The 23,605-nt window shown below is 46.6% G+C and overlaps 1 protein-coding gene across 2 annotated transcripts in view; it reads right to left on the bottom strand.

Annotated features, from left to right (window-relative positions):
- Window positions 1–507: 507 nt before the first annotated feature.
- The window catches only part of XPO1 (exportin 1), a 131,179-nt gene continuing 108,081 nt past the window's right edge, over window positions 508–23,605 (bottom strand). For both annotated transcript variants that reach the window (XM_075339347.1, XM_075339348.1), the window contains exons 18-25: window positions 16,208–16,391; window positions 16,019–16,125; window positions 13,885–14,079; window positions 13,351–13,519; window positions 3,207–3,341; window positions 2,545–2,704; window positions 2,164–2,260; window positions 508–1,589 (exon numbers count right to left, since the gene is read on the bottom strand). In XM_075339347.1, the coding sequence (XP_075195462.1) occupies window positions 1,443–1,589; window positions 2,164–2,260; window positions 2,545–2,704; window positions 3,207–3,341; window positions 13,351–13,519; window positions 13,885–14,079; window positions 16,019–16,125; window positions 16,208–16,391 (1,194 nt within the window). In that variant the 3' untranslated portion in view covers window positions 508–1,442. The remainder of the gene's footprint in view (window positions 1,590–2,163; window positions 2,261–2,544; window positions 2,705–3,206; window positions 3,342–13,350; window positions 13,520–13,884; window positions 14,080–16,018; window positions 16,126–16,207; window positions 16,392–23,605) is intronic.

Raw genomic sequence — 23,605 nt, 5'->3', positions numbered from 1 at the left:
GTAGAATAAAACAACCTTTTAAAAAAAATATAAAAATAAAATTGTTTATAATAGCCATATACTCCGTGAACATGCCTGGTCAGTGGTGACGCCGGGTGTTTGATCCCCATCGATCTTATATTGATGACCTATCCTAAAGATAGGCCATCAACACAAAAGTACTGGACAAACCCTTTATTGGTAGTAACACTGCATTTATAAAAAGGTAGAGAACATTTGGACGGTAGCTCAAAACACTGACAAAATCTGCTAGTAGCACAGATATTTTAACAGAGGAATTTCCAAATCTCTGCAGTCGCCTGCTTATGGTCTTGGAAATTTACACTGTACTGCATATTTCAAGATCAGACATTTAAGAACAGGCACAAGACTAAAAAGGCATTTCACTGTATGTTGTATAATTTCATAAAACAAATCAAATAAATGTCAAAATTGCAAGCTCTGCTTACCACAAAGTACACAGTATCTTTCAGTCTCCCGTAAAACCACTTTTAGAAGTCAGAGAAATAAATGTAAACCAAGTTTATTTTGCTTTTTAAGTAGTAGTGTTCTTAAAGCACTACAGCATGGTAAACAATGTAAATTAGTACAAGTCATCTCAAAAGCCAGAGTTTTATGAGTTGTTAAAAAGATGCAAGCCTATTCTAACAGGATAAATATTTTTTTTTGTTTGTTTTTTTTTTTTTAACCATTTCACTTCTCGTTAATGAAGGCTCACAAATGAGCAACACTCCTCATTGAGGAAAACAAAAAGCTGTTGTCGACAAAGCGACAGCACACACACAAACAAAAGAAAAAAAAGAAAAAAAAAAGTGTAAAAATAACTAACTGTACTGTGTTCCCATACTTTCCAAAGTTGCTTTACAATGGGATGATATGCACATGATCTTGCTGCAAAAGTCTATCCAACCTGTTGTGTAGTATAAACCACTTTAACTCAAAATAATCCTGTAATTTCAAAAGAAAAGAAATGCAGTGATGCCTTACTCGTCCCCCAAATCTTATTTTTTGGATTTCTTTGACATTCCTTCTATGCTGCGGTACCCACTAGAGAGAAAACTCAATCAAAAATATGGATCTTCTATAAGGGGTGGGGGGGAAGGAAACTCTCTTGCAGCAAAAACTTGTATTAAATAAAATTTGACCACCCTTAACCCCACAGCCAAAAAAACAGGGAGTAATTTTTTTTTATATATAAAAAAAGCCTTAATTCTTTATGTCATGCAAACCTAAAAGATGACCAAACCTTTAAACAATGGAAGGATAATTCACAGAAAATCTGTTATACAAAAAACGCATAATAAGAAAAAAGGGCCACTAGGTGACATAATTTACAAATTGGCATCATTTTGGTCAACAAGAAACAAAGTGATGTTTTCCTGAACAAAACCAAATGTTCAGTGGGAGGAGGAAAAGTAACGGCATAACTTGGCTTCTAAAAACTAATCACACATTTCTTCAGGAATCTCATGTGGGTTAAGTATGCCGGGAACTGACATCTGTAGTCTGTGTTTCTCTTCCTGGGCTTGCCGAAGGGCAGTTTCCCTTTCTTCCAGAAACAGGTCTGAAGTGTCTTCTCCGGCATACTCCTGTTAGAAGGTACAAAATAAATTAAAAAAAATGATTATAAATGTGGTACCAGGAGAACACAGTAATTTAGGCATTTTAGACAAAGTTGTATTAGTTTCCAACTTTTAGCACTATACATTTGTACTTCTAAATTGCAAATGGTCTCAAATGTTTTAAAAAGTGGGAAAGAATAATTAGGAGGGCCTTGGCCACCAAGTTTCAGACTAATTCACTATTAGTAAAGACAGAAAATAGCACAAATTTTATTCCAAGACCTTAGGAGCTTTCATTTCTGGTCTTTAGGACAGCTATGTCAAAATGAATGAATGAATGAATGAATATATTATATATATATATATATATATATATATATATATATATATATATATATATATATATATATATATATATATATATATATATATATATATATATATATATTTTAAAGAACATTAGTTTATGACTTGCATGTGAAGCACTAGTCTGAATAAATCTCCCACATGGATCTAACAAAAGAGCGAGAAGCTATAAAATATAACAAATTATAATGTGCAGTCTGAGCGAAGCCATGCAACAATTAAATATCACTCGTACCTTAATCTGTACAAGAAAGTCCCTAAGGTGTTCTTTAAATGCAGGAATATCCTGATTTAAACTGAAGAGCCCAGTCACAAAAAGTTTAACTTGTGCACTAAAGAGGAAAAAAAAAACAAAAAAACAAAAACACACATTAGTCGCATATTCAGAATTCTAAAGGTTTTCAAATGATCAGACTATTGCTGGAAAAGTCTTCCATCAAACCATAACAAATATATATATATATTATATATATATATATATATATATATATATATATATATATATATATATATATATATATATATATATATATATATATATATTTACACACATTTATATTTAACATCATACAGTGTGAAGGACGTAAAGAGAAGTCTTACACGCTGCATCACTTACTCTTGCAGATGAGGAAATGCAGACTTTAGAAGATTGGCCACATATTCCTGAATAAATAGTTGGTTATTAGGTGGATTTGCAGGATTCAATGGTGCATTTATCTTTCCTTCCTCTACCAAGTTAAACATGTATGCCAGAATTGAAGCATGCATTGTTAAACCTACATATAAAAAAAAAAAAAAAAAAAAAAATGTAAAAAAAACAGGTTTTATTCAATAATAAGCATTTTTCACCTATTGCAAAAATATTGTAAGTATTAAAAATTGTGGAAACTTCACATTTATCAGAATGTTTAGAACTTTACATTTTTATATTATATGATTTAGGATGTAAACCTGAAAAGAGAATTTTTATAATACATGAAGGCACTGGAACTTGTCTGCCAGTAGGTAATTTATCATAAATGCAAAACCTAGAAGGTGATTCAGGATGTAAAGTTAGGCTTCTGCTTGATATTACAAGGCCAGGACCAGACGGGCGTTTTACATGATGTTGCAGCCTCATATGGGTCTATGAGGTTGTAAATTCAGGTCAGGAGACCAGCAGTCAGTCTGGGCATTGTGGTCTGTATATGGAGCGTGAACCCTGCTCAAGACCGAGTGTTTTCCTCTAAATCTGAATTTTAAAAAGGTACATGAGCAGCAATGCACAGGAACGCTTACCCGCTGTATGAGAGGTATCGGTCACAACAGAGAAGATGTGCTGTAATATATCACAGAAGTACGTCTGATAAAAACTCTGCGCGGCAGCTTCCTCCTGAGCAACATTTTGTAGTAATGTGTAAAGGATCTGTAATCCTAAAATTGACAGTTTAAAAAAAAAAAAAAAAAATGACATTTTTGCTTAAGTTCTAAAAAGCTAGACAAGTGGCTGCCACTAATAGAGACAAAAGAAAAGCACAAGACAATGTAGCAAGGTCAAACAAATGTAGTCCACACAATTCATAATGCAAATGGTCATGTATGAAGATTACTCAAAGTCCCTTCCTCTGGCATTGTTAGGACAATTCACATCTATCCTTGAGACTTCCACATCCCGCTAAAAAACACTTAATGGAAAAATTCAGAAACAAAGACAGGACTAAGTAAAACTATCGTATTTTTCGGAGTATAAGACGCACCCCTGGTTTTCAAGAAGGAAAATAAAATTTTAAGCAAAAAATGTTGTCATGACACATTTATGGGGCGAGGTTCTGCTGCTGACACTTATGGGGGTAATGTCACCAAATTCTCTACTAAAGGTATCCCATCCTGGTAATTATCTTCCTGCCTTATATATGATCCCCATCCTTGTATACATGTCCCCCATCCTGCTATATACTGCCATCCTGGTATGTGCTCCATCCTGCTATATGGTGCAGCCTGGATGATGTGTGCTGTCACCGTCTGTAAACCCATGAAAGGTTTCACAGCATGAACCTATATCTCCTCATTCAAGCTCCCCTGATGATTATGGGATATATGAAACGCGTCGGGAGAAGGAGAGTTTGGGAAGGACAGTGACCTTTAATCTAGAGGGATCCCAGGTCCAGTTTGAAAAGGAACTGTGGAGACGCCTATAATGATGGGAAAGTGTCCGTTGGATGATTGTGGAAACTGAATGCACCAGAATTGGTCAGATTGTTCCATCTTTTTACATGTACACTGTTCCGGTGAATTCTGGTATCTAGGAGCATTGCCATGTTTACTCTGAACCACTGATGCGTGCTGGTCAGAAATGTAATATATGTTACTTGACCAAATGGTTGGGTATTAGTCTGCATTGGTCCCCTATTTTAGGACTACTGCACATTTGTATGGACAACACATGAGTGGGGGTAGCCAATTCTGTTCCCTGGTGTGTTGTCAGCGAATGAGTTTGTACTTAATCTTTGGCCTGGTGGTCAGCTGTTTTTTAAACATATTCTGTGGCAGAGTGCTTTGATCCCTGTGATAGTAGTGGGTAATAGAGCACGGTGTCTTCTGTGACAGATATTGTTTTTATAGAGGTAATATGAATCCTCTTTTTAAATAGACTCATTAAAGGTTATATTTTATGTATTTTTTGCTGTATACAGACTTGTAGATCTATTAATACTTTACCAGTGGCTATATTAATTGAATATGTCCCCCATCCTGCTATATACTGCCATCCTGGTATGTGCTCCATCCTGCTATATACCCCATCCTGGCATATGGCCGCATCCTGCTATATATCCCCATCCTGGCATATGGCCACTTCCTGCTATATACCCCATTCTGGTATATGGCCGCATCCTGCTATATAACCCATCCTGGTATATGGTCCGCATCCTGTGGCACACAAAAAGAGAATTTTGTTTACTTACCGTAAATTCTTTTTCTTATAGTTCCGACATGGGAGACCCAGACCATGGGTGTATAGCTTCTGCCTCTGGAGGACACACAAAGTACTACACTCAAACGTGTAGCTCCTCCCTCCGGGCTATATACACCCCCTGGATGACAATCTAACCAGTTCAGTGCAAAAGCTGAAGGAGGACATCCACCCATAAGTAGAGATAGAGTAAAACTCGGAAAAACCGGAACTCTGTCTACAACAACAGCCGGTGAAGACACACGGAACAACAACTGCCAACAGGCAACAGGGAGGGTGCTGGGTCTCCCATGTCGGAACTATAAGAAAAACAATTTACGGTAAGTAAACAAAATTCTCTTTTTCTTCATCGTTCCTTATGGGAGACCCAGACCATGGGACGTCTCAAAGCAGTCCATGGGTGGGAAATAAACCAAACTGAGAAGTAGGCAAAACCTAACTTCACAAATGGGCGACAGCCGCCTGAAGGATGCGTCTGCCCAAGCTCACATCTGCCGAAGCATGAGCATGCACTTTGTAGTGCTTCGAAAAAGTGTGCAGACTGGACCAAGTGGCAGCCTGACAAACCTGCTGAGCCGTAGCCTGGTGCCTGAAAGCCCAGGAGGCACCGACAGCTCTGGTCGAGTGCGCCTTAATCCCTGGCGGTGGGGGCACCTGAGAACACTGGTAGGCATCGGCGATAGCCGACATAATCCAACGAGCTAGGGTCGGTTTAGAAGCAGAGAGACCCTTGCGCTGACCCGTGGTTAGCACAAAAAGTGAAGTGCACCGCCTAAAAACGACGGTGCATGACACAGATTCGGAGCGCCCGCACCAAATCCAAGGAATGCAACGCCTTCTCAAAGCGATGCACAGGGGCCGGAAAAAGGGAAGGCAATGAAATGTCCTGGTTAAGGTGGAAAGAAGACACCACCTTAGGGAGAAAATCCGGAGTCGGACGAAGAACCACCTTGTCTTGGTGAAACACCAAAAAGGGTGACTCCGAAGAGAGCGCAGCCAAATCAGAAACTCTCCTGAGAGAAGTTATGGCTACTAGAAAAACGACTTTCTGTGAAAGTCTGAACAAAGGAACCTCCCTGAGAGGCTCAAAGGGGGGTTTCTGTAAGGCCGTGAGGACCAGATTAAGGTCCCAGGGATCCAAGGGCCGCCGGTAAGGAGGAATGATGTGAGATGCGCCCTGCAAGAAGGTGCGCACCTGAGCCAGTCGGGCGATACGCCGCTGGAATAATACCGACAGAGCCGACACCTGTCCCTTGAGGGACAGTCCTAGCTGTAGACCGCTGACTATGGAAGGGGAATACATGGAATAGCAGAAACTGCTGTGTGAATACTGACATGAAAAATTCAATAGCTATTTGTAAGAATGAAATGTGAAAAATGGAACCTGCATTACTGCCATGAATATATGAATAAAGAGAAATTTAGCTACTGAATTGATCAATGCAGAAGAGCCCCAACACTACGCCAAAGTATTTCTCTACGTTGGGGTCCCTAGCTTGTGTGTGTCCTCTCATGCAGTTAAAAAACTTACCGTGTATGGGACGCTGAGACCCAGGCTATATATGCGTATAATGTGGATTGGCAATAGGTGTGTATGGGGAGGGTTCACAAACGAAAAACTACTAACATTAAGGAATAACGTTTGGAACTCCATTCTATGTCTGAACTGGGTGCAAAAAACCTAAAAAACATCACTATGGGGAGATTTGCACCCAGCTCAGACATAGAATGGAGTTCCAAACGTTATTCCTTAATGTTAGTAGTTTTTCGTTTGTGAACCCTCCCCATACACACCTATTGCCAATCCACATTATACGCATATATAGCCTGGGTCTCAGCGTCCCATACACGGTAAGTTTTTTAACTGCATGAGAGGACACACACAAGCTAGGGACCCCAACGTAGAGAAATACTTTGGCGTAGTGTTGGGGCTCTTCTGCATTGATCAATTCAGTAGCTAAATTTCTCTTTATTCATATATTCATGGCAGTAATGCAGGTTCCATTTTTCACATTTCATTCTTACAAATAGCTATTGAATTTTTCATGTCAGTATTCACACAGCAGTTTCTGCTATTCCATGTATTCCCCTTCCATAGTCACTGGTGTGCATACCTTATCTCCCCATAGTGATGTTTTTTAGGTTTTTTGCACCCAGTTCAGACATAGAATGGAGTTCCAAACGTTATTCCTTAATGTTAGTAGTTTTTCGTTTGTGAACCCTCCCCATACACACCTATTGCCAATCCACATTATACGCATATATAGCCTGGGTCTCAGCGTCCCATACACGGTAAGTTTTTTAACTGCATGAGAGGACACACACAAGCTAGGGACCCCAACGTAGAGAAATACTTTGGCGTAGTGTTGGGGCTCTTCTGCATTGATCAATTCAGTAGCTAAATTTCTCTTTATTCATATATTCATGGCAGTAATGCAGGTTCCATTTTTCACATTTCATTCTTACAAATAGCTATTGAATTTTTCATGTCAGTATTCACACAGCAGTTTCTGCTATTCCATGTATTCCCCTTCCATAGTCACTGGTGTGCATACCTTATCTCCCCATAGTGATGTTTTTTAGGTTTTTTGCACCCAGTTCAGACATAGAATGGAGTTCCAAACGTTATTCCTTAATGTTAGTAGTTTTTCGTTTGTGAACCCTCCCCATACACACCTATTGCCAATCCACATTATACGCATATATAGCCTGGGTCTCAGCGTCCCATACACGGTAAGTTTTTTAACTGCATGAGAGGACACACACAAGCTAGGGACCCCAACGTAGAGAAATACTTTGGCGTAGTGTTGGGGCTCTTCTGCATTGATCAATTCAGTAGCTAAATTTCTCTTTATTCATATATTCATGGCAGTAATGCAGGTTCCATTTTTCACATTTCATTCTTACAAATAGCTATTGAATTTTTCATGTCAGTATTCACACAGCAGTTTCTGCTATTCCATGTATTCCCCTTCCATAGTCACTGGTGTGCATACCTTATCTCCCCATAGTGATGTTTTTTAGGTTTTTTGCACCCAGTTCAGACAGAGTGGAGTTCCAAACGTTATTCCTTAATGCTAGCTGTAGACCGGACTGTAGAAAAGACAGGATGGTCGGCAAGGAGAACGGCCAAGGAGCATGGTCGGAAGAGCGACACCAGGACAGGAAAATCCTCCAAGTCCTGTGGTAAATCTTGGCCGAAGAAGACTTCCGAGCCTGAGTCATAGTGGAGATGACCTCAGAGGGAATGCCTGAAGCCGTCAGGATCCAGGACTCAAGAGCCACGCCGTCAATCTGAGAGCCGCAGAATTCTGGCGGAAAAACGGACCTTGAGAGAGAAGGTCTGGGCGGTCCGGGAGATGCCACGGCACCTCTACGGACAGACGGAGCAGGTCTGGGTACCAAGCTCGCCTGGGCCAGTCCGGAGCAATGATTATGACTCGACGGCCCTCCATTCTGATCTTGCGCAGAACTCTGGGCAAGAGAGCTAGAGGGGGAAACACATAGGCCAGACGGAACTGGGACCAATTCTGAACCAGCGCGTCCGCTGCGAAGGCCTGAGGATCGTGGGAGCGAGCCACGTAAACCGGAACCTTGTTGTATCGGGATGCCATTAGATCCACTTCCGGAGTGCCCCACTTGCGGCAGATTGACCTGAACACTGCCGGATGCAGGGCCCACTCGCCGCTGTCCACGGTTTGACGGCTGAGATAATCGGCCTCCCAGTTTTCTACGCCTGGGATGTGGACTGCTGATATGGTGGACTTTGAGTCCTCCGTCCACTGGAGGATTCGTTGAACCTCCAACATCGCCAGGCGGCTGCGAGTCCCGCCCTGGTGATTGATGTAGGCAACCGCTGTCGCGTTGTCCGACTGGACTCGAATGTGCCTGCCCGCCAACAGGTGGTGAAAGGCTAGGAGAGCTAGAAACACAGCTCTGATTTCCAGCACATTGATCGAGAGGGCTGATTCGGACGGAGTCCAAGTGCCCTGTGCTCGGTGATGGAGAAATACTGCTCCCCAACCGGAGAGGCAGGCATCCGTGGTGAGAATCACCCAGGACGGAGTCAGGAAGGAGCGTCCCTGTGACAGAGAGAGGGGCCGAAGCCACCACTGAAGAGAGCTCCTGGTCTGTGGCGACAGAGCCACCAGCCTGTGCAAGGAAGAGGTCCGCTTGTCCCAACAGCGGAGAATGTCCAGCTGCAGGGGACGCAGATGGAACTGGGCAAAGGGAACCGCTTCCATTGACTCCACCATCTGACCCAGCACCTGCATAAGGTGCCTGATGGAATGACGGCGGTGCCTCAGCAGAGCGCGCACCGCCAGATGAAGGGACTGCTGTTTGACTAAGGGCAACTTCACAAGTGCCGGCAGAGTCTCGAATTGCATCCCTAGGTACAGAAGTCCCTGGGTCGGGGTCAGAGTGGACTTGGGCAGGTTGACAAGCCACCCGAACTGAACGAGCGTGGTGAGAGTGAGCGAGACACTCCGCTGGCAGTCTGCACTGGATGAGGCCTTGACTAGAAGGTCGTCCAGGTAGGGGATCACTGCCAACCCCTGGAGGTGCAAGACTGCAACCACTGCTGCCATGACCTTGTGAAAACACGAGGGGCCGTGGCTAACCCGAAGGGGAGAGCCACGAATTGGAAATGTTCCTCTCCGACTGCAAAGCGTAGCCAACGCTGGTGTGAAACCGCAATAGGCACATGCAGATAGGCATCTCTGATGTCTATGGATGCTAGAAAATCTCCTTGGGTCATTGAGGCAATGACCGATCTCAGAGATTCCATGCGAAAGCGCCGCACCTGAACATGCTTGTTGAGAAGCTTGAGATCCAGGATGGGCCGGAAGGAACCGTCCTTCTTGGGGACTAGAAAGAGGTTTGAGTAGAAACCTCTGAACCGTTCCCGGGCGGGAACCGGAACAATTACACCGTTGGCCTGCAAGGATGATACGGCCTGAGAGAAGGCGGCGGCTTTGGAGCAGGGGGGGGTGGACAGAAAAAATCTGTTTGGCGGGCTGGAAGAAAATTCTATCCTGTAGCCGTGGGAGATGATATCCCGCACCCACTGATCGGAGACGTGTTGAAACCACACGTCGCCAAAGTGGGAGAGCCTGCCACCGACCAAGGACGTTGCTGGCGCAGCCAGATAGTCAAGAGGGGGCTGCCTTAGTGGCAGCGGCTCCTCCGGGCTTCTGAGGACGCGGCCTCGCGCGCCAGTTGGGTTTACGATCCTTGGCTGCGGTAGTGGACGAGGCTGAGGGCTTAGAGGATGACCAGTTAGAGGAACGAAAGGAACGAAACCTCGATTGGTTCCTGCCCTGGACAGGTTTCCTGGTTTTAGTTTGTGGCAAGGAAGTACTCTTCCCGCCAGTAGCTTCTTTAATTATTTCATCCAGTTGTTCACCAAACAGCCGGGACCCTGAAAAAGGGAGCCCCGCAAGGTACTTAGAAGAAGCGTCTGCTTTCCACTCTCGAAGCCACAAGATCCTGCGGATCGCGAGAGAGTTAGCGGAGGCCACCGCGGTGCGGTGAGAAGCCTCCAGGATGGCAGACATGGCATAGGATGAAAAAGCCGAAGCTTGGGAAGTTAAGGCATCCATCTCAGGTATAGAGTCCCTGGCGAGGGAATGTATCTCCGCCAGAGAGGCAGAGACTGCCTTAAGAGCCCACACTGCCGCAAAAGACGGGGAGAACGAGGCTCCTGCCGCCTCATATACAGACTTGGCCAGAAGGTCAACCTGGCGGTCAGTGGGATCCTTAAGAGAGGTGCCATCGGCCACAGCTACGACTGTCCGGGCTGAGATTCTAGACACCGGAGGGTCTACCTTTGGGGACTGAGCCACCTCCTTAACCACCTCTGGTGGAAAGGGAAAACGGTCATCAGAACTACGCTTCGGAAAGCGTTTGTCAGGACAGGCCCTGGGCTTGGTGACAGTGGCCTGAAAACTGGAGTGGTTAAAAAACGTACTCCTAACTTTCTTAGGTGAGGCAAACTGGTGTATTTCTACCAGAGAGGCTTGTTCCTCTGACACTGGTGGATTGAGGTTTAGTACGGAGTTAATGGACGCAATCAAGTCACTAACATCCGCATCACCCTCAGACAAGTCAATGGGGTACATAGAGGTAGCGTCTGAGCCCACAGTAAAAGCATCCTCCTCGCCCTGCACCTCGGCTCGTGAATCAGAGCCGTGGGACGAGGAAGGAGAAGGGTCCCTGTGTCTCCGTTTAGGAGGACGGGGTCCTAGAACATGCTCTGAGAGCTCTGCAGAGCTCGGAGCAACAGAGGCGCCCTGAGAAGGGGGCTGATGCATGGTCAGCAAAGTCTGGGACAGCTGTCCCATGGAGTCGGCAAAAGACTGGGAAATAGCTCTGGAAAAAAATGCTACCCAAGCCGGGGGATCAGCCACCTGGGCTGGAGCGGCCGGAGGAGCCCCTGAGGAGGCTCCAGGCTGAGACACAACCATATTAGAGCAGGCATCACAATGTGGGTATGTGCTTGGCTCTGGCAGAATGAGCTTACATGCAGTGCATATAGCGTACAGCTTTGCAGCCTTGCTCCTAGTGAGAGACATGCTGCTGAGGTGGAAGCTCTGCAGTAAGAATACACTCCTATAGAATGTCCCCTGAGAGTGTATAATAAAGCCCACAACCAGAGGTTGTGGCTTACCAGACCGCTCTCTGTGTGCCCTCCGGATTCCACAGCTCGGACCCCCAGTGAAGCGTCAGTCTTCCTAGAATGCAGCAGCTGCAGCAGCCAGCGCCGATCAGTGTGAGAACGCTGAGAAAATGGCGCTGGAAGGAGGAGGGGGGGCGGGGACTAGCCCAAGAGCGGGAAACCGGAGGGCCAAGGAGAGATACAGGGGAGGGAAACATCTCCTCAGAGAGGAGTGTCCTCCCCACTGCTGGACGGCCGGTGGGCGGCGCCACACTGTTCCCCTGTGTGAATGACATGCAGGGGAAGCTGAAACCAGAACTAGGCCCAAACTGAAGCCGGGGCCTAGATTTTAACATGCGGCCGACGAGCAGGCACCCTCGGCGCGGTTCTCAGGAAAAACCCCGAGAACCGGCCGGAATTTACAGTAAAGTCAAAAGACACACTCCCCCCTTAATAAAAGTACCCGGGACCCCTGAGAAACGTCTCAATACTTAGCTTTTGAGACGCAGGGCCAGTCCCTGAGGTGAGGGTTAAACGCTCCGTCCAGCAGGAACCTGACAGGGCTGCGGATGGAGACCGATCTCCTGCAAGCAGAGAGGACCGTGACGGCTCCCACTTCAAACCAGAGCCTCTCAGAGGATGTTGAAGGAGCGCGGCATGTGAAGGCTCCAGCCTTCTAAAGTCAACCTTAACAGCACCGCCGACACAGTGGGGTGAGAAGGGACATGCCGGGAGTCCAGACTGGACCCGCTTTTCTTCCATATCTTTAAAATCAAAATCTTAAAAATGAAAAAAATCAGAGAATGCATGTGTGTGTGTGACCTCCTGAAACACAAAGCATTGAACTGGTTAGATTGTCATCCAGGGGGTGTATATAGCCCGGAGGGAGGAGCTACACGTTTGAGTAGTACTTTGTGTGTCCTCCGGAGGCAGAAGCTATACACCCATGGTCTGGGTCTCCTATAAGGAACGATGAAGAAAATAAATGTTCATACTCCCCTTTCCTCGCAGCATCGCTCCTCCTCCTGTCTGTGCCAGCAGCATCACCGCTGACCTGTGTGGAGCCGGCTAGTCTTCCTGTCTGTGCCTGCCGCAGCTGTGTATGGACACGTGCGCACAGCTAGTCTCCACACACAGCTGTGGTCAGCAGACAGGAGGACATCGCGATGCTGCAGGGATCGTGGCTGGTGAGTATACTTATTTACTACCCCCGTGCTGATGGTCATGCGCGGGGAGCAGTGAATACATGAATACAGAACATGATCACTGCAGGCTGTAGTTGCCAGGGGTGATCACGCTGTCCGACTGTTTAGTATGTGTGCATGCCACGCCCATCATCCCGCCCACCTGTCAGCGCCTGCTTCAGCGCGGAGAGATGATGGGCGGGAGGATGTATGCATATGAAATGAGTGGGCCCTCGTGGTCACGGTAAGTGCTGCTGCAGCCTGCTCATGCCCCCAATGACCCACTCCACCGCAACACCCTCGTTCCCCGCAGCCATGCCCTACATTTAGGCTATAAGACGCACCCTCCACTTTCCCCCAACATTTGGGGGACAAAAAGTGCGTCTTATAGTCCGAAAAATACGGTAATTCATTTCAAGGTAATTTTTTGCCATTAGAATTGCATAGAGCACCAGAGAGAGAGAGCACATTTCCTTTGCAGGCGATTCTGAGGGTGATATAAGCCACTATACTATGACATACAGAGGCTGTCTTTAGCAAATGCCTCTGACCTCTTCCCCTCCCAGTAGTTTTACTTTTTGCTACAGTGAACAAGCTGGAGGAGACAGATTTCATTTGATCTGTACATACCTGTGTCTGCAACATTTCGCATCGTGTGTTTAAAGGCCCAGATTATAGAGTCCAAAACCAGCTTAAATTGTGCTGGGGGAATGGCCAAGAATGCAGGGAAACAGTGCGAATTCACAGCTTGCAAGAGCAAGAAAAAGTTTGTCCTGTGATCCGGATATTCCTCAAAGTCCTGGTCAGAATAAAGAATGGAGAATTTCAGTGATTTTTATTTTCAAGTGGAAACAAACTTTTATGGTGCTATACAATGATTTCATTGTGTGCCAGACACCTCTGTATATTCTGTAGCGGATACAGTTGGCATTGTGACACCACCAGGTACCTGCCAGTGCAAAATGTACATAGTGCATGGCAAATTGGAAAGGCGACACAGGGCCCCTTCAGTTAGTTGATCAATACAAGTCTCAGAAATTGGTGATCCGTCAGTCTAATGATTAAAAACCCTCCAAACAATTCATGGCAATAATTATTTATAAAAAAAAACAACAAAAAAACGCAAGATTTAGGAGCACAAAAACAACAAAAGCTTGTGTGTACCTTATTAATCATGTTTAGCGTGCATTCAAAAACAGCATCAAATATTTGAGGTATTTCAGCTGTGATATGGCCCCCAAGCTTGTTTACGATAGTGGCCATTGTGCTAAGTACTTCAGGCTCCCTGGCAGCAGGAACGTTTCTCTGGTAGTCAATAAGAACAGCATCCAACAAAGGGGGGACAAAGTTTTCTCCAACCTTAGGACAAGAAAAAAATAAAATTCACACATTTAAAACATGAAGATTGGGGTCTAGCTGACATACCGGCCTAAAAAAAACCCAAACATTTCTATCCTATTTTCCTATATGAAGCAATGCATCTCTTTAGGCCATAGGCGAGCTACTGTGACTGCAAGCAGAGGACTGGGCAAAATAAAAGTAATATTCTTGCTGGTTATTTCTACTTTGTAGATAGAGAAGGGGGATGTTCCCCCTCTTCTGGGATGTGCACCCTTCAGCAGGTGTGAAGCAGAGTCAAGGGCAGGTCTTTCTGTGACCCCTGGTACATGTTGAGACCTAATGGCACATAGTGCGGTAAGATACTAGAAGTAGGGACCAACCTGACTGGATACACCTAGTCAAGATGAGATGGCTTCAAGGCTAAAGACCCAAGTAAGGTTCTAGATAGACGGATCGCTATCATTTGCAAATGCAAGTGCCAAGACTGAACTTAAAGTACAATTTGAAGGCCAATCTGTTAAACACAATTTCAATCCTAAGTATTTAGGTGTAACCCTTGATAGAAGTCTAACTTTTAAATCCCATCTGGATAAATTGGCACAGAAACTGAAAGCACGTAATAATATTATTGTGGATCCTCATGGGGCTCGGCAACATCTGTTTTGAGAACATCTACTCTTGCCCTGGTGTACTCTGCTGCAGAATACTGTGCTCCAGCATGGTTAAATAGCTGTCATGTAAACTTAATTGACACTCAGCTGAACAACTCTTTGCGTATAATATCTGGTGCTATTAGACCTACACCTGTTCACTGGTTACCTGTGCTGGGTCATATCGCACCCGCAAATCTAAGAAGACAAAAGCTCCTACTTAAAGAGTACACTAAAGTAGTGAATAATGAAAAACCTCCAATACACCAAAATATCAGAGATGTTACAATACAACGATTGCAGTTCGGATGGGTGGATGTCTTGATTTCAATCACCTTGCATGAACAAAACTTCAATTTAGAGGAGAAATGGCGAGAACTTTGGGTCAAATGTAGTAGAAGGTGATCCCCAAATGTTCCCTAATTTACAAAACCCTCCACCAGGCTTCAATCTACCAAGGAAAACATGGGTTACTCTAAATCGTATCAGAACAAACTTTGGCGTCTGTGCAGATTTTATGTATAAGTGGGGAAAATATGACTCTCCGACCTGTGACTGTGGAGCAGATCGTCAAACTATCCAGCACATTGTTGAGGAGTGCCCCCTGAGATCCTACCATGGTGACAAGAATGATTTCTATATTGTAAATGATAACGCTATTGCATATATAGAAAATCTTGATATTCAAATTTGATTTTTATCCTGTTGATATTTTTCAATCACTGTCTATTGTCTGGTGTTTATTTTTATATGATGGTAAGATATACGTTCATACGATTAATAATTAATCATTTGCAAAGTGCCCTAATTACAGGTGTACATATAAATAAATACACCATATGGAAAGTACACTATCTAATAATTTTGATACAAACTTTAAGCCATGCCGAGCTGTGTTTAACATGCATGAAAAAACGAACAACAAAAACAAAAAAAAAAAAAACCACAAAACTTTGTGTATTCCATTGTTAGCACAATTTGTGGCACCTACTACCCCCCTTTCCCCACTGTATCCAGATTAATGGATGCCTTTCCTGTGTTGAAGTGACTCAAGAGACAGTCGGATGGCCGTTCAGGAGGCAGCACTCCATCGTCGTGCCATCTACACAGTCTGAGACGCTCACCGCTTAGATGCAGAACAAGGCAATTTAAATAACGACACCAGGAGCAGACACTCGTCACTGGACCCGAGCAGGATAGGTATTTTTTTTGTATTTTATCTTTTAAAAACAATGTTAGAAGAGTTTTCTGAAATTCCCTTTAAAACCGAATATACCTCACCTAAATAGAAGTAAATAAGAACTTACCATTTGGGGGTCATTAGATCTGCTCACCCAGCCGGAAATCAGTTTTAACGTTTCCTTTTTTACGGTCCTCATACTTCTTATAAGAGGCTGCTTTGTGACCATTTCGCCTACAAAGAAATAAATATGATGATCTCCATGTCTAGCGAGTCTTACACTCCCATCACTGACCGGACGATTTGTCTTGCTTACCATTTGCTTGAATAGCTGCAGAAATATTTTCACTTAGGCACTTGTACACATTTAACATATCCAAGTAAATCCTTCCTAGCTGAATAACAAAAGGGTGACCGACCGCTTTACATGCCCTAACATTTGTTTTTAAGATACTACCGAGTTGTTTTACGGTTTCTGGATCTTTCAGGATATCGACATTCTAAGAAAAAATAAAATAAAAATTAGTTGTAGATTAAATTGGTAAGTCAACAGAAACTTGTAAAAGGCAAGGCAATGCAAGTGTACGGTGTTAGACATGTGTCCACCATCTTCATCCACTTATACCCATTTTGTAACTTTAAAAGGGAATCTGTCTGCAGGTTTTTGCTATGTAATCTGAAAAGAGCACGATGTAGGGGCTAAAACACAGAACTCAGTGATGTCTCTCTTCTCAAACTCTGTCGTTTACTTGCAATGATTGTGTGGTCGGACTAGAAAGCCAGTCTGGGTAATAGGCTCATGGTGCATAAACGCCTTTAATAATCAGCTCACTGTCAAAAGACCATGTACATAGAGAGCTGTGGTGAATCTGGTTAGCTTTCTCAGCCCTGCTTCATTTACATATACAAGAACTCTGTCACAGCTACTTCACCCAATAACGTAAGTGATACATTGTTGGAATCAGGGTCTCTTTCTACATTACGCTGCTGTCAGATGATGAGGTCCCAAAAACCTCTAAACAATTTCTATTCTAATAGATCTTCGCATAAAGCTATAAAACCACCTTCAGAAGGGGTACAAATTCTTTAATACTTGCTGGTCCATTGAATCATAGAAAGGCTTTCTGAACTGTACTAAAAGTCAAGTTGTAGGCCCATCATGCTAAACAATTGCAGTTTTTAGCTCTCCAGGTGATGCCTGAACCGTGGGAGTTCAGGGAATTTCCTGGGTTTATCCTATAGACTTACCATGTAAAAATAAAAAAGGCTGAAATATACAAATCCTTCTCTGATGTTTCTGAAGTTACCAGTGCTATTCAGTTTCTGGGACACATGGTAATGTGATGGCCATGTGACTGACGTCTGGTCGACAATCAGCAGATTTGTATTTAGGGATATCAGGTGACACAGGACATGCAGATATGACAGTGTGGATAACATATCAGGTACATAGTAAGGGATGAGAACCAGCAATGTTTATTTCACACTAGCTTGCACCTATAGAGCCAAATAAGCTAAAACTGAAATACATACAATGTGCTTTCATTTCTTCCCCTAGAACAGTGTTTCCCCAAAAAAAGAGAATTTTGTTACTTACCGTAAATTCTTTTTCTTATAGTTCCGTATTGGGAGACCCAGACCATGGGTGTGTAGCTTCTGCCTCCGGAGGACACACAAAGTACTACACTAAAAAGTGTAGCTCCTCCCTCTGAGCTTATACACGCCCTGGTGAGCCAGTCCTAGCCAGTTTAGTGCAAAAGCTGAAGGAGAATAGCCACCCACAAGTAGAACCGAGTAAGAACCGGAACAACCGGAGACTCTGTCCACGACAACAGCCGGTGATAACACACGGAACAAGAAAATTGCCAACAGGCAACAGGGAGGGTGCTGGGTCTCCCAATACGGAACTATAAGAAAAAGAATTTACGGTAAGTAACAAAATTCTCTTTTTCTTTATCGTTCCTTTGGGAGACCCAGACCATGGGACGTTCCAAAGCTGTCCCTGGGTGGGAATAAACAGAAAAAACTAAGAAGTAGGCGGAGCCTAACTTCACAAGTGGGCGACAGCCGCCTGAAGGATGCGTCTGCCCAAGCTTGCATGAGCATGCACTTGGTAGTGCTTCGAAAAGGTATGCAGGCTAGTCCAAGTGGCAGCCTGAGACTTGTTGAGCCGTAGCCTGGTGCCTAAAAGCCCAAGAGGCACCGACAGCTCTGGTCGAGTGTGCTTTGATCCCCGGCGGGGGAGGCACCTGAGTACTCTGGTAGGCGTCCGAAATGGTCGATCTAATCCAACGGGCCAAGGTCGGCTTAGAAGCAGAGAGACCCTTGCGCCGCCCTGTGGTTAGCACAAAAAGAGAGGTGCACCGCCTAAGCGCAGCGGTGCGAGACACACAGATCCGGAGAGCACGCACCAGATCTAAAGTATGCAGCGCTTTCTCAAAGCGATGAACAGGGGCCGGACAGAAGGAAGGCAAGGAAATATCCTGGTTAAGGTGGAAGGGAGAGACCACCTTAGGAAGAAAGTCTGGGGTCGGACAGAGAACTACCTTGTCTTGGTGAAAAACTAAAAAAGGTGACTCCGAGGAGAGCGCAGCCAAATCAGAGACTCTCCTGAGAGAAGTTATGGCAACTAGAAAGGCCACCTTTTGAGAAAGACGATACAAAGAAACCTCCCTAAGGGGCTCGAAAAGGGGTTTCTGCAATACCGTGAGGACCAAGTTAAGGTCCCAGGGATACAAGGGCCGCCGATAAGGCGGAATGATGTGAGACACACCTTGCATGAAGGTGCGGACCTGAGCCAGCCGGGCGAAACGCCGCTGGAACAGCACTGATAGAGCTGAGACTTGTCCCTTGAGAGAGTTGAGGGACAGTCCTAGCTGCAGACCGGACTGTAAAAAAGACAGAAGGGTCGGCAACGAGAATGGCCAAGGAGAATGGCCGGAAGAGCGACACCAGGACAGGAAAATTTTCCAAGTCCTGTGATAGATCTTGACGGAGGAAGACTTACGGGCCCGAGTCATAGTGGAGATGACTTCAGGAGGAATACCAGAAGCCGTCAAAATCCAGGACTCAAGAGCCACGCCGTCAATTTGAGTGCCGCAGAATTCGGGCGGAAAAACAGACCTTGCGAGAGTAGGTCTGGACGGTCCGGAAGATGCCACGGCATCTCCACGGACAGTTGGAGCAGGTCCGGATACCAAGCTCGCCTGGGCCAGTCCGGTGCAATGAGGATGACTTGACGGCCCTCCATTCTGATCTTGCGCAGGACTCTGGGCAAGAGAGCTAGAGGGGGAAACACGTAGGACAGACGAAACTGGGACCAGTCTTGAACCAGAGCGTCCGCTGCAAAGGCCTGAGGATCGTGGGAGCGAGCCACGTAAACCGGAACCTTGTTGTTGTGACGGGATGCCATTAGGTCCACGTCCGGAGAGCCCCACTTGCGGCAGATTAACTAAAAACACTGCCGGGTGCAGGGACCACTCGCCACCGTCCACGGATTGACGGCTGAGATAATCTGACTCCCAGTTTTCTACGCCAGGGATGTGGACTGCGGATATGGTGAACTTGGAGTCCTCCGCCCATTGAAGAATGCGTTGGACCTCCAACATTGCCAGGCGGCTGCGTGTCCCGCCTTGGTGATTGATGTAGGCAACCGCTGTCGCGTTGTCTGACTGGACTCGAATGTGCCCGCCCGCCAACAGGTTGTGAAAGGCTAGGAGAGCTAGACGCACAGCTCTGGTTTCCAGCACATTGATTGAAAGGGCTGACTCGGACGGAGTCCAAGTGCCCTGTGCTCTGTGGTGGAGATGTACCGCTCCCCAGCCGGATAGGCTGGCATCCGTGGTGAGAATCACTCAGGACGGAGTCAGGAAGGAGCGCCCTTGGGACAGGGAGAGGGGTCGAAGCCACTACTGAAGAGAGCTCCTGGTCCGTGGCGACAGAGCCACTAACCTCTGTAAGGAGGAAGGCCGCTTGTCCCAACAGCGGAGAATGTCCAGCTGCAGAGAACGCAGATGGAACTGGGCAAAGGGAACCGCCTCCATGGAGGCTACCATTTGACCCAGCACCTGCATCAGACGCCTGAGGGTATAACGGCGGGGCCTCAGGAGAGAGCGCACCGCCAACCGGAGTGACAGCTGTTTGTCTAAGGACAACTTCACAAGTGCCGGCAAAGTCTCGAACTGCATCCCTAGGTACGTGAGACTCTGGGTCGGAGTCAGAGTGGATTTGGGAAGATTGACAAGCCACCCGAATTGGGCTAGGGTGGCGAGAGTGAGCGAAACACTCCACTGACAGTCTGCGCTGGATGTACCCTTGACCAGAAGGTCGTCCAGATAAGGAAGCACTGCTAACCCCTGGAGGTGCAGGACCGCAATCACTGCCGCCATGACCTTGGTGAATACCCGAGGGGCCGTGGCTAACCCGAAGGGGAGAGCCACGAATTGGAAATGATCCTCTATCGCAAAACGTAACCAACGCTGATGTGACATTGCGATTGGCACATGAAGATAGGCATCTCTGATGTCGATGGACGCCAGGAACTCCCCTTGGGTCATAGAGGCAATGACTGATCGCAGAGACTCCATGCGAAAATGCCGCACCCGGACATGCTTGTTGAGAAGCTTGAGATCCAGGATGGACCGGAAGGTACCGTCCTTTTTGGGAACTAGGAAGAGATTTGAGTAAAAACCTCTGAGCCGTTCCTGAGCGGGAACTGGGACAATCACTCAGTTTGCCTGCAAGGACGCCACGGCCTGCGAGAAGGCGGCGGCCTTGGAGCAGGGGGGAGTTGAGAGAAAAAATCTGTTTGGAGGGCTGGAAGAGAATTCTATCCTGTAGCCGTGAGATATGATGTCTCTCACCCACTGATCGGAGACTTGCTTTAACCAAGCGTCGCCAAAGTGGGAGAGCCTGCCACCGACTAAGGACATGGCTGGAGCGGGCCGAGAGTCATGAGGAAGCTGCCTTAGTGGCAGAACCTCCTGCGGTCTTCTGCGGACGCGCTTTTGGGCGCCAGTTGGATTTCTGATCCTTGGCTGAGTTAGCGGACGAGGCGGAAGGCTTAGGAGGATGACCAGTTAGAGGAACGAAAGGAACGAAACCTCGATTGATTCCTACCCTGGGCGGGTTTCCTGGTCTTGGTTTGTGGCATGGAAGTACTCTTCCCGCCAGTAGCTTCTTTAAATGATTTCATCCAGCTGTTCACCAAACAGCCGTGAACCAGCAAAAGGGAGCCCAGCAAGAAACTTCTTGGAAGAAGCATCTGCCTTCCACTCTCGAAGCCACAAAAAACTGCGGATAACAAGAGAATTAGCTGAAGCCACCGCAGTGCGGTGAGCAGCCTCTAGCATGGCAGACATGGCATAGGATGAAAAAGCTGAAGCCTGAGCAGTTAAGGCAACCATCTCAGGCATAGATTCCTTGGTGAGGGAATGCATCTCCTCTAGAGAAGCAGAGATGGCTTTGAGGGCTTACACTGCTGCAAAAGTCGGGGAAAACGCGGCCCCCGCAGCTTCATACACAGATTTGGCCAGAAGGTCAATCTGACGGTCAGTGGAATCCTTAAGTGAGGTGCCGTCAGCCACCGACACAACGGTCCGGGCTGATAGCCTAGACACCGGAGGGTCTACCTTTGGGGAGTGAGACCACTCCTTGACCACCTCAGGTGGAAATGGAAACCGGTCATCAGAACCACGCTTTGGAAAGAGTTTGTCAGGGCAGGCCCTGGGTTTGGTCACAGCGGTCTGAAAACTGGAGTGGTTAAAGAACACACTCTTTACTCTCTTAGGCGAGGTAAACTGATGTTTTTCTGCCAAAGAGAGTTGCTCCTCTGACACTGGCGGATTGAGATCCAGCACAGAATTAATAGAAGCAATCAAATCACTAAGATCTGAGTCACCCTCAGAGAAATCGATGGGATACATAGCCTCCGAGCCCCCAGTGAGGGCATCCTCCTCATCTTGAGAGTCAGCTCTTGAGACAGAGCCGTGGGATGGGGAGGGGGAGGAAACCCTACGCCTTCTCTTAGAAGGACGGGGTCTGGGATCAGATGATGAATCCTCCGTGAGCTCCGATGGACGGAGGTCAGAGGATAGGAGTCCTCTGTCAAGAGTATTAGAGGCACCCTGTGAGGGGGGCTGATGCATATTCATCAAAGTCCTGGACAAAAGCCCCATGGACTCAGCAAATGACTTGGATATGGACCTAGAAAAGGACTCTACCCAGGCCGGGGGTTCAATCACAGGTGCAGCAGCAGCCTGAGAGACCACTGGGGGTGAGACTCCAGGCTGTGGCACCGCCAAGTTAGAGCAACCATCACAGTGTGGATAAATGCTCAGCTCAGGCAGCAGGAGCTTACATGCAGTGCATGCAGAATCAAGCTTTGGAGCCTTGCTCCTTGTGTGAGACATGCTGCTGGAGTGGGGGCTTTGCAGAGAATGAACCCCAGGGAGAATATACAGAGGTCCACAACCGGAGACCGGCTGTGGCTTACCAGACCGCTGAGCGCGGTGTTGTGTGCCCTCCAGATCCCGAAGCCCGGTCCCCCAGTCGCAGCACCTCAGCAGAGATGCAGAATTCAGGATGACCCAGAGTAGAGTGAACTCTGCCTGAGAAATGGCCGCCAGAGCGAAGAGAGGGGGCGGGACTAGGGAGCGTTCCTATAAAAGAGCGGGAACTGGAGGGCTATAGAGACCTGCAGGGAAGGAGGGACGCCCCAGCAGTGGGGAGTATCCCTCCCCTGTGTAAAATGGTCACCGGGAGGAGCCGAACCTGTCCCTATGCATGAGTGACATGCGAGGGCAGGAAAATGAAACTAGGCATCCGGCGAAGCCGGGGCCTAAATTTAAGCGGCGAGGCCGACAAGCAGGCACCATCGGCGCGGTTCTCAGGCAAAAGCTAGAGAACCCGCCGGAAAAGTTAAAACAATCACATACAGCATACTCTCCCCCTACAATAAAGAACCGGGACCCCCAACATAAACGTCTCAGGTACTTAGCTGCTGAGACGCAGGGCCATGTCCCTGGGGATGAGTGCTCCGGTCCAACAGAATCCTCAAGGGGCTGTGGATGGAGACCGGACTCCTGTCAGGCATGGAGACCGTGCTGGCTCCCACTTCAAGCCAGAGCCCAGAAGGGATGGTGAAGGAGCGCGGCATGTAAGGCTGCAGCCTTGTAAATCAACCTTAACAACACCGCCGACACAGTGGGGTGAGAAGGGACATGCCGGGAGTCCAGACATGGACCCGCTTTTCTTCAAACTCTTTCCAAAAGTCAAACAAAATCAGATGAGAATGCATGTGTGGATATATGCCTCCTGACATAAAGCAATAAACTGGCTGGGTCTGCTCACCAGGGGGTGTAAAAGCTCAGAGGGAGGAGCTACACTTTTAGGTGTAGTACTTTGTGTGTCCTCCGGAGGCAGAAGCTAAACACCCATGGTCTGGGTCTCCCAAAGGAACGATAAAGAAATAAGACCTGGCATGATTTTTGGAGTATGCTTTAAATATAAGCCCTACTCTAAAAATAAGCTTTATAGTCTGGGTCATCGTTGGGGGAGCAAACTGTGCAATTACCCAGGGCCCCAATCTTAGGGACCCCAGCAGTTGTAGTCCGAGGTTAAGATTAAGGACTTGTGATGGGCAAGCACTAAACTGCTTGAAAGCTAGTTACTTGATTGAAGCAGGTCAGATGCTCGGACGAGCTTGACGAGCATT

Source organism: Anomaloglossus baeobatrachus, chromosome 3 (assembly GCF_048569485.1).
Source record: "Anomaloglossus baeobatrachus isolate aAnoBae1 chromosome 3, aAnoBae1.hap1, whole genome shotgun sequence".
NCBI classification, from domain to species: domain Eukaryota; kingdom Metazoa; phylum Chordata; class Amphibia; order Anura; family Aromobatidae; genus Anomaloglossus; species Anomaloglossus baeobatrachus.
This window is presented reverse-complemented; position numbering and strand designations above follow the sequence as displayed.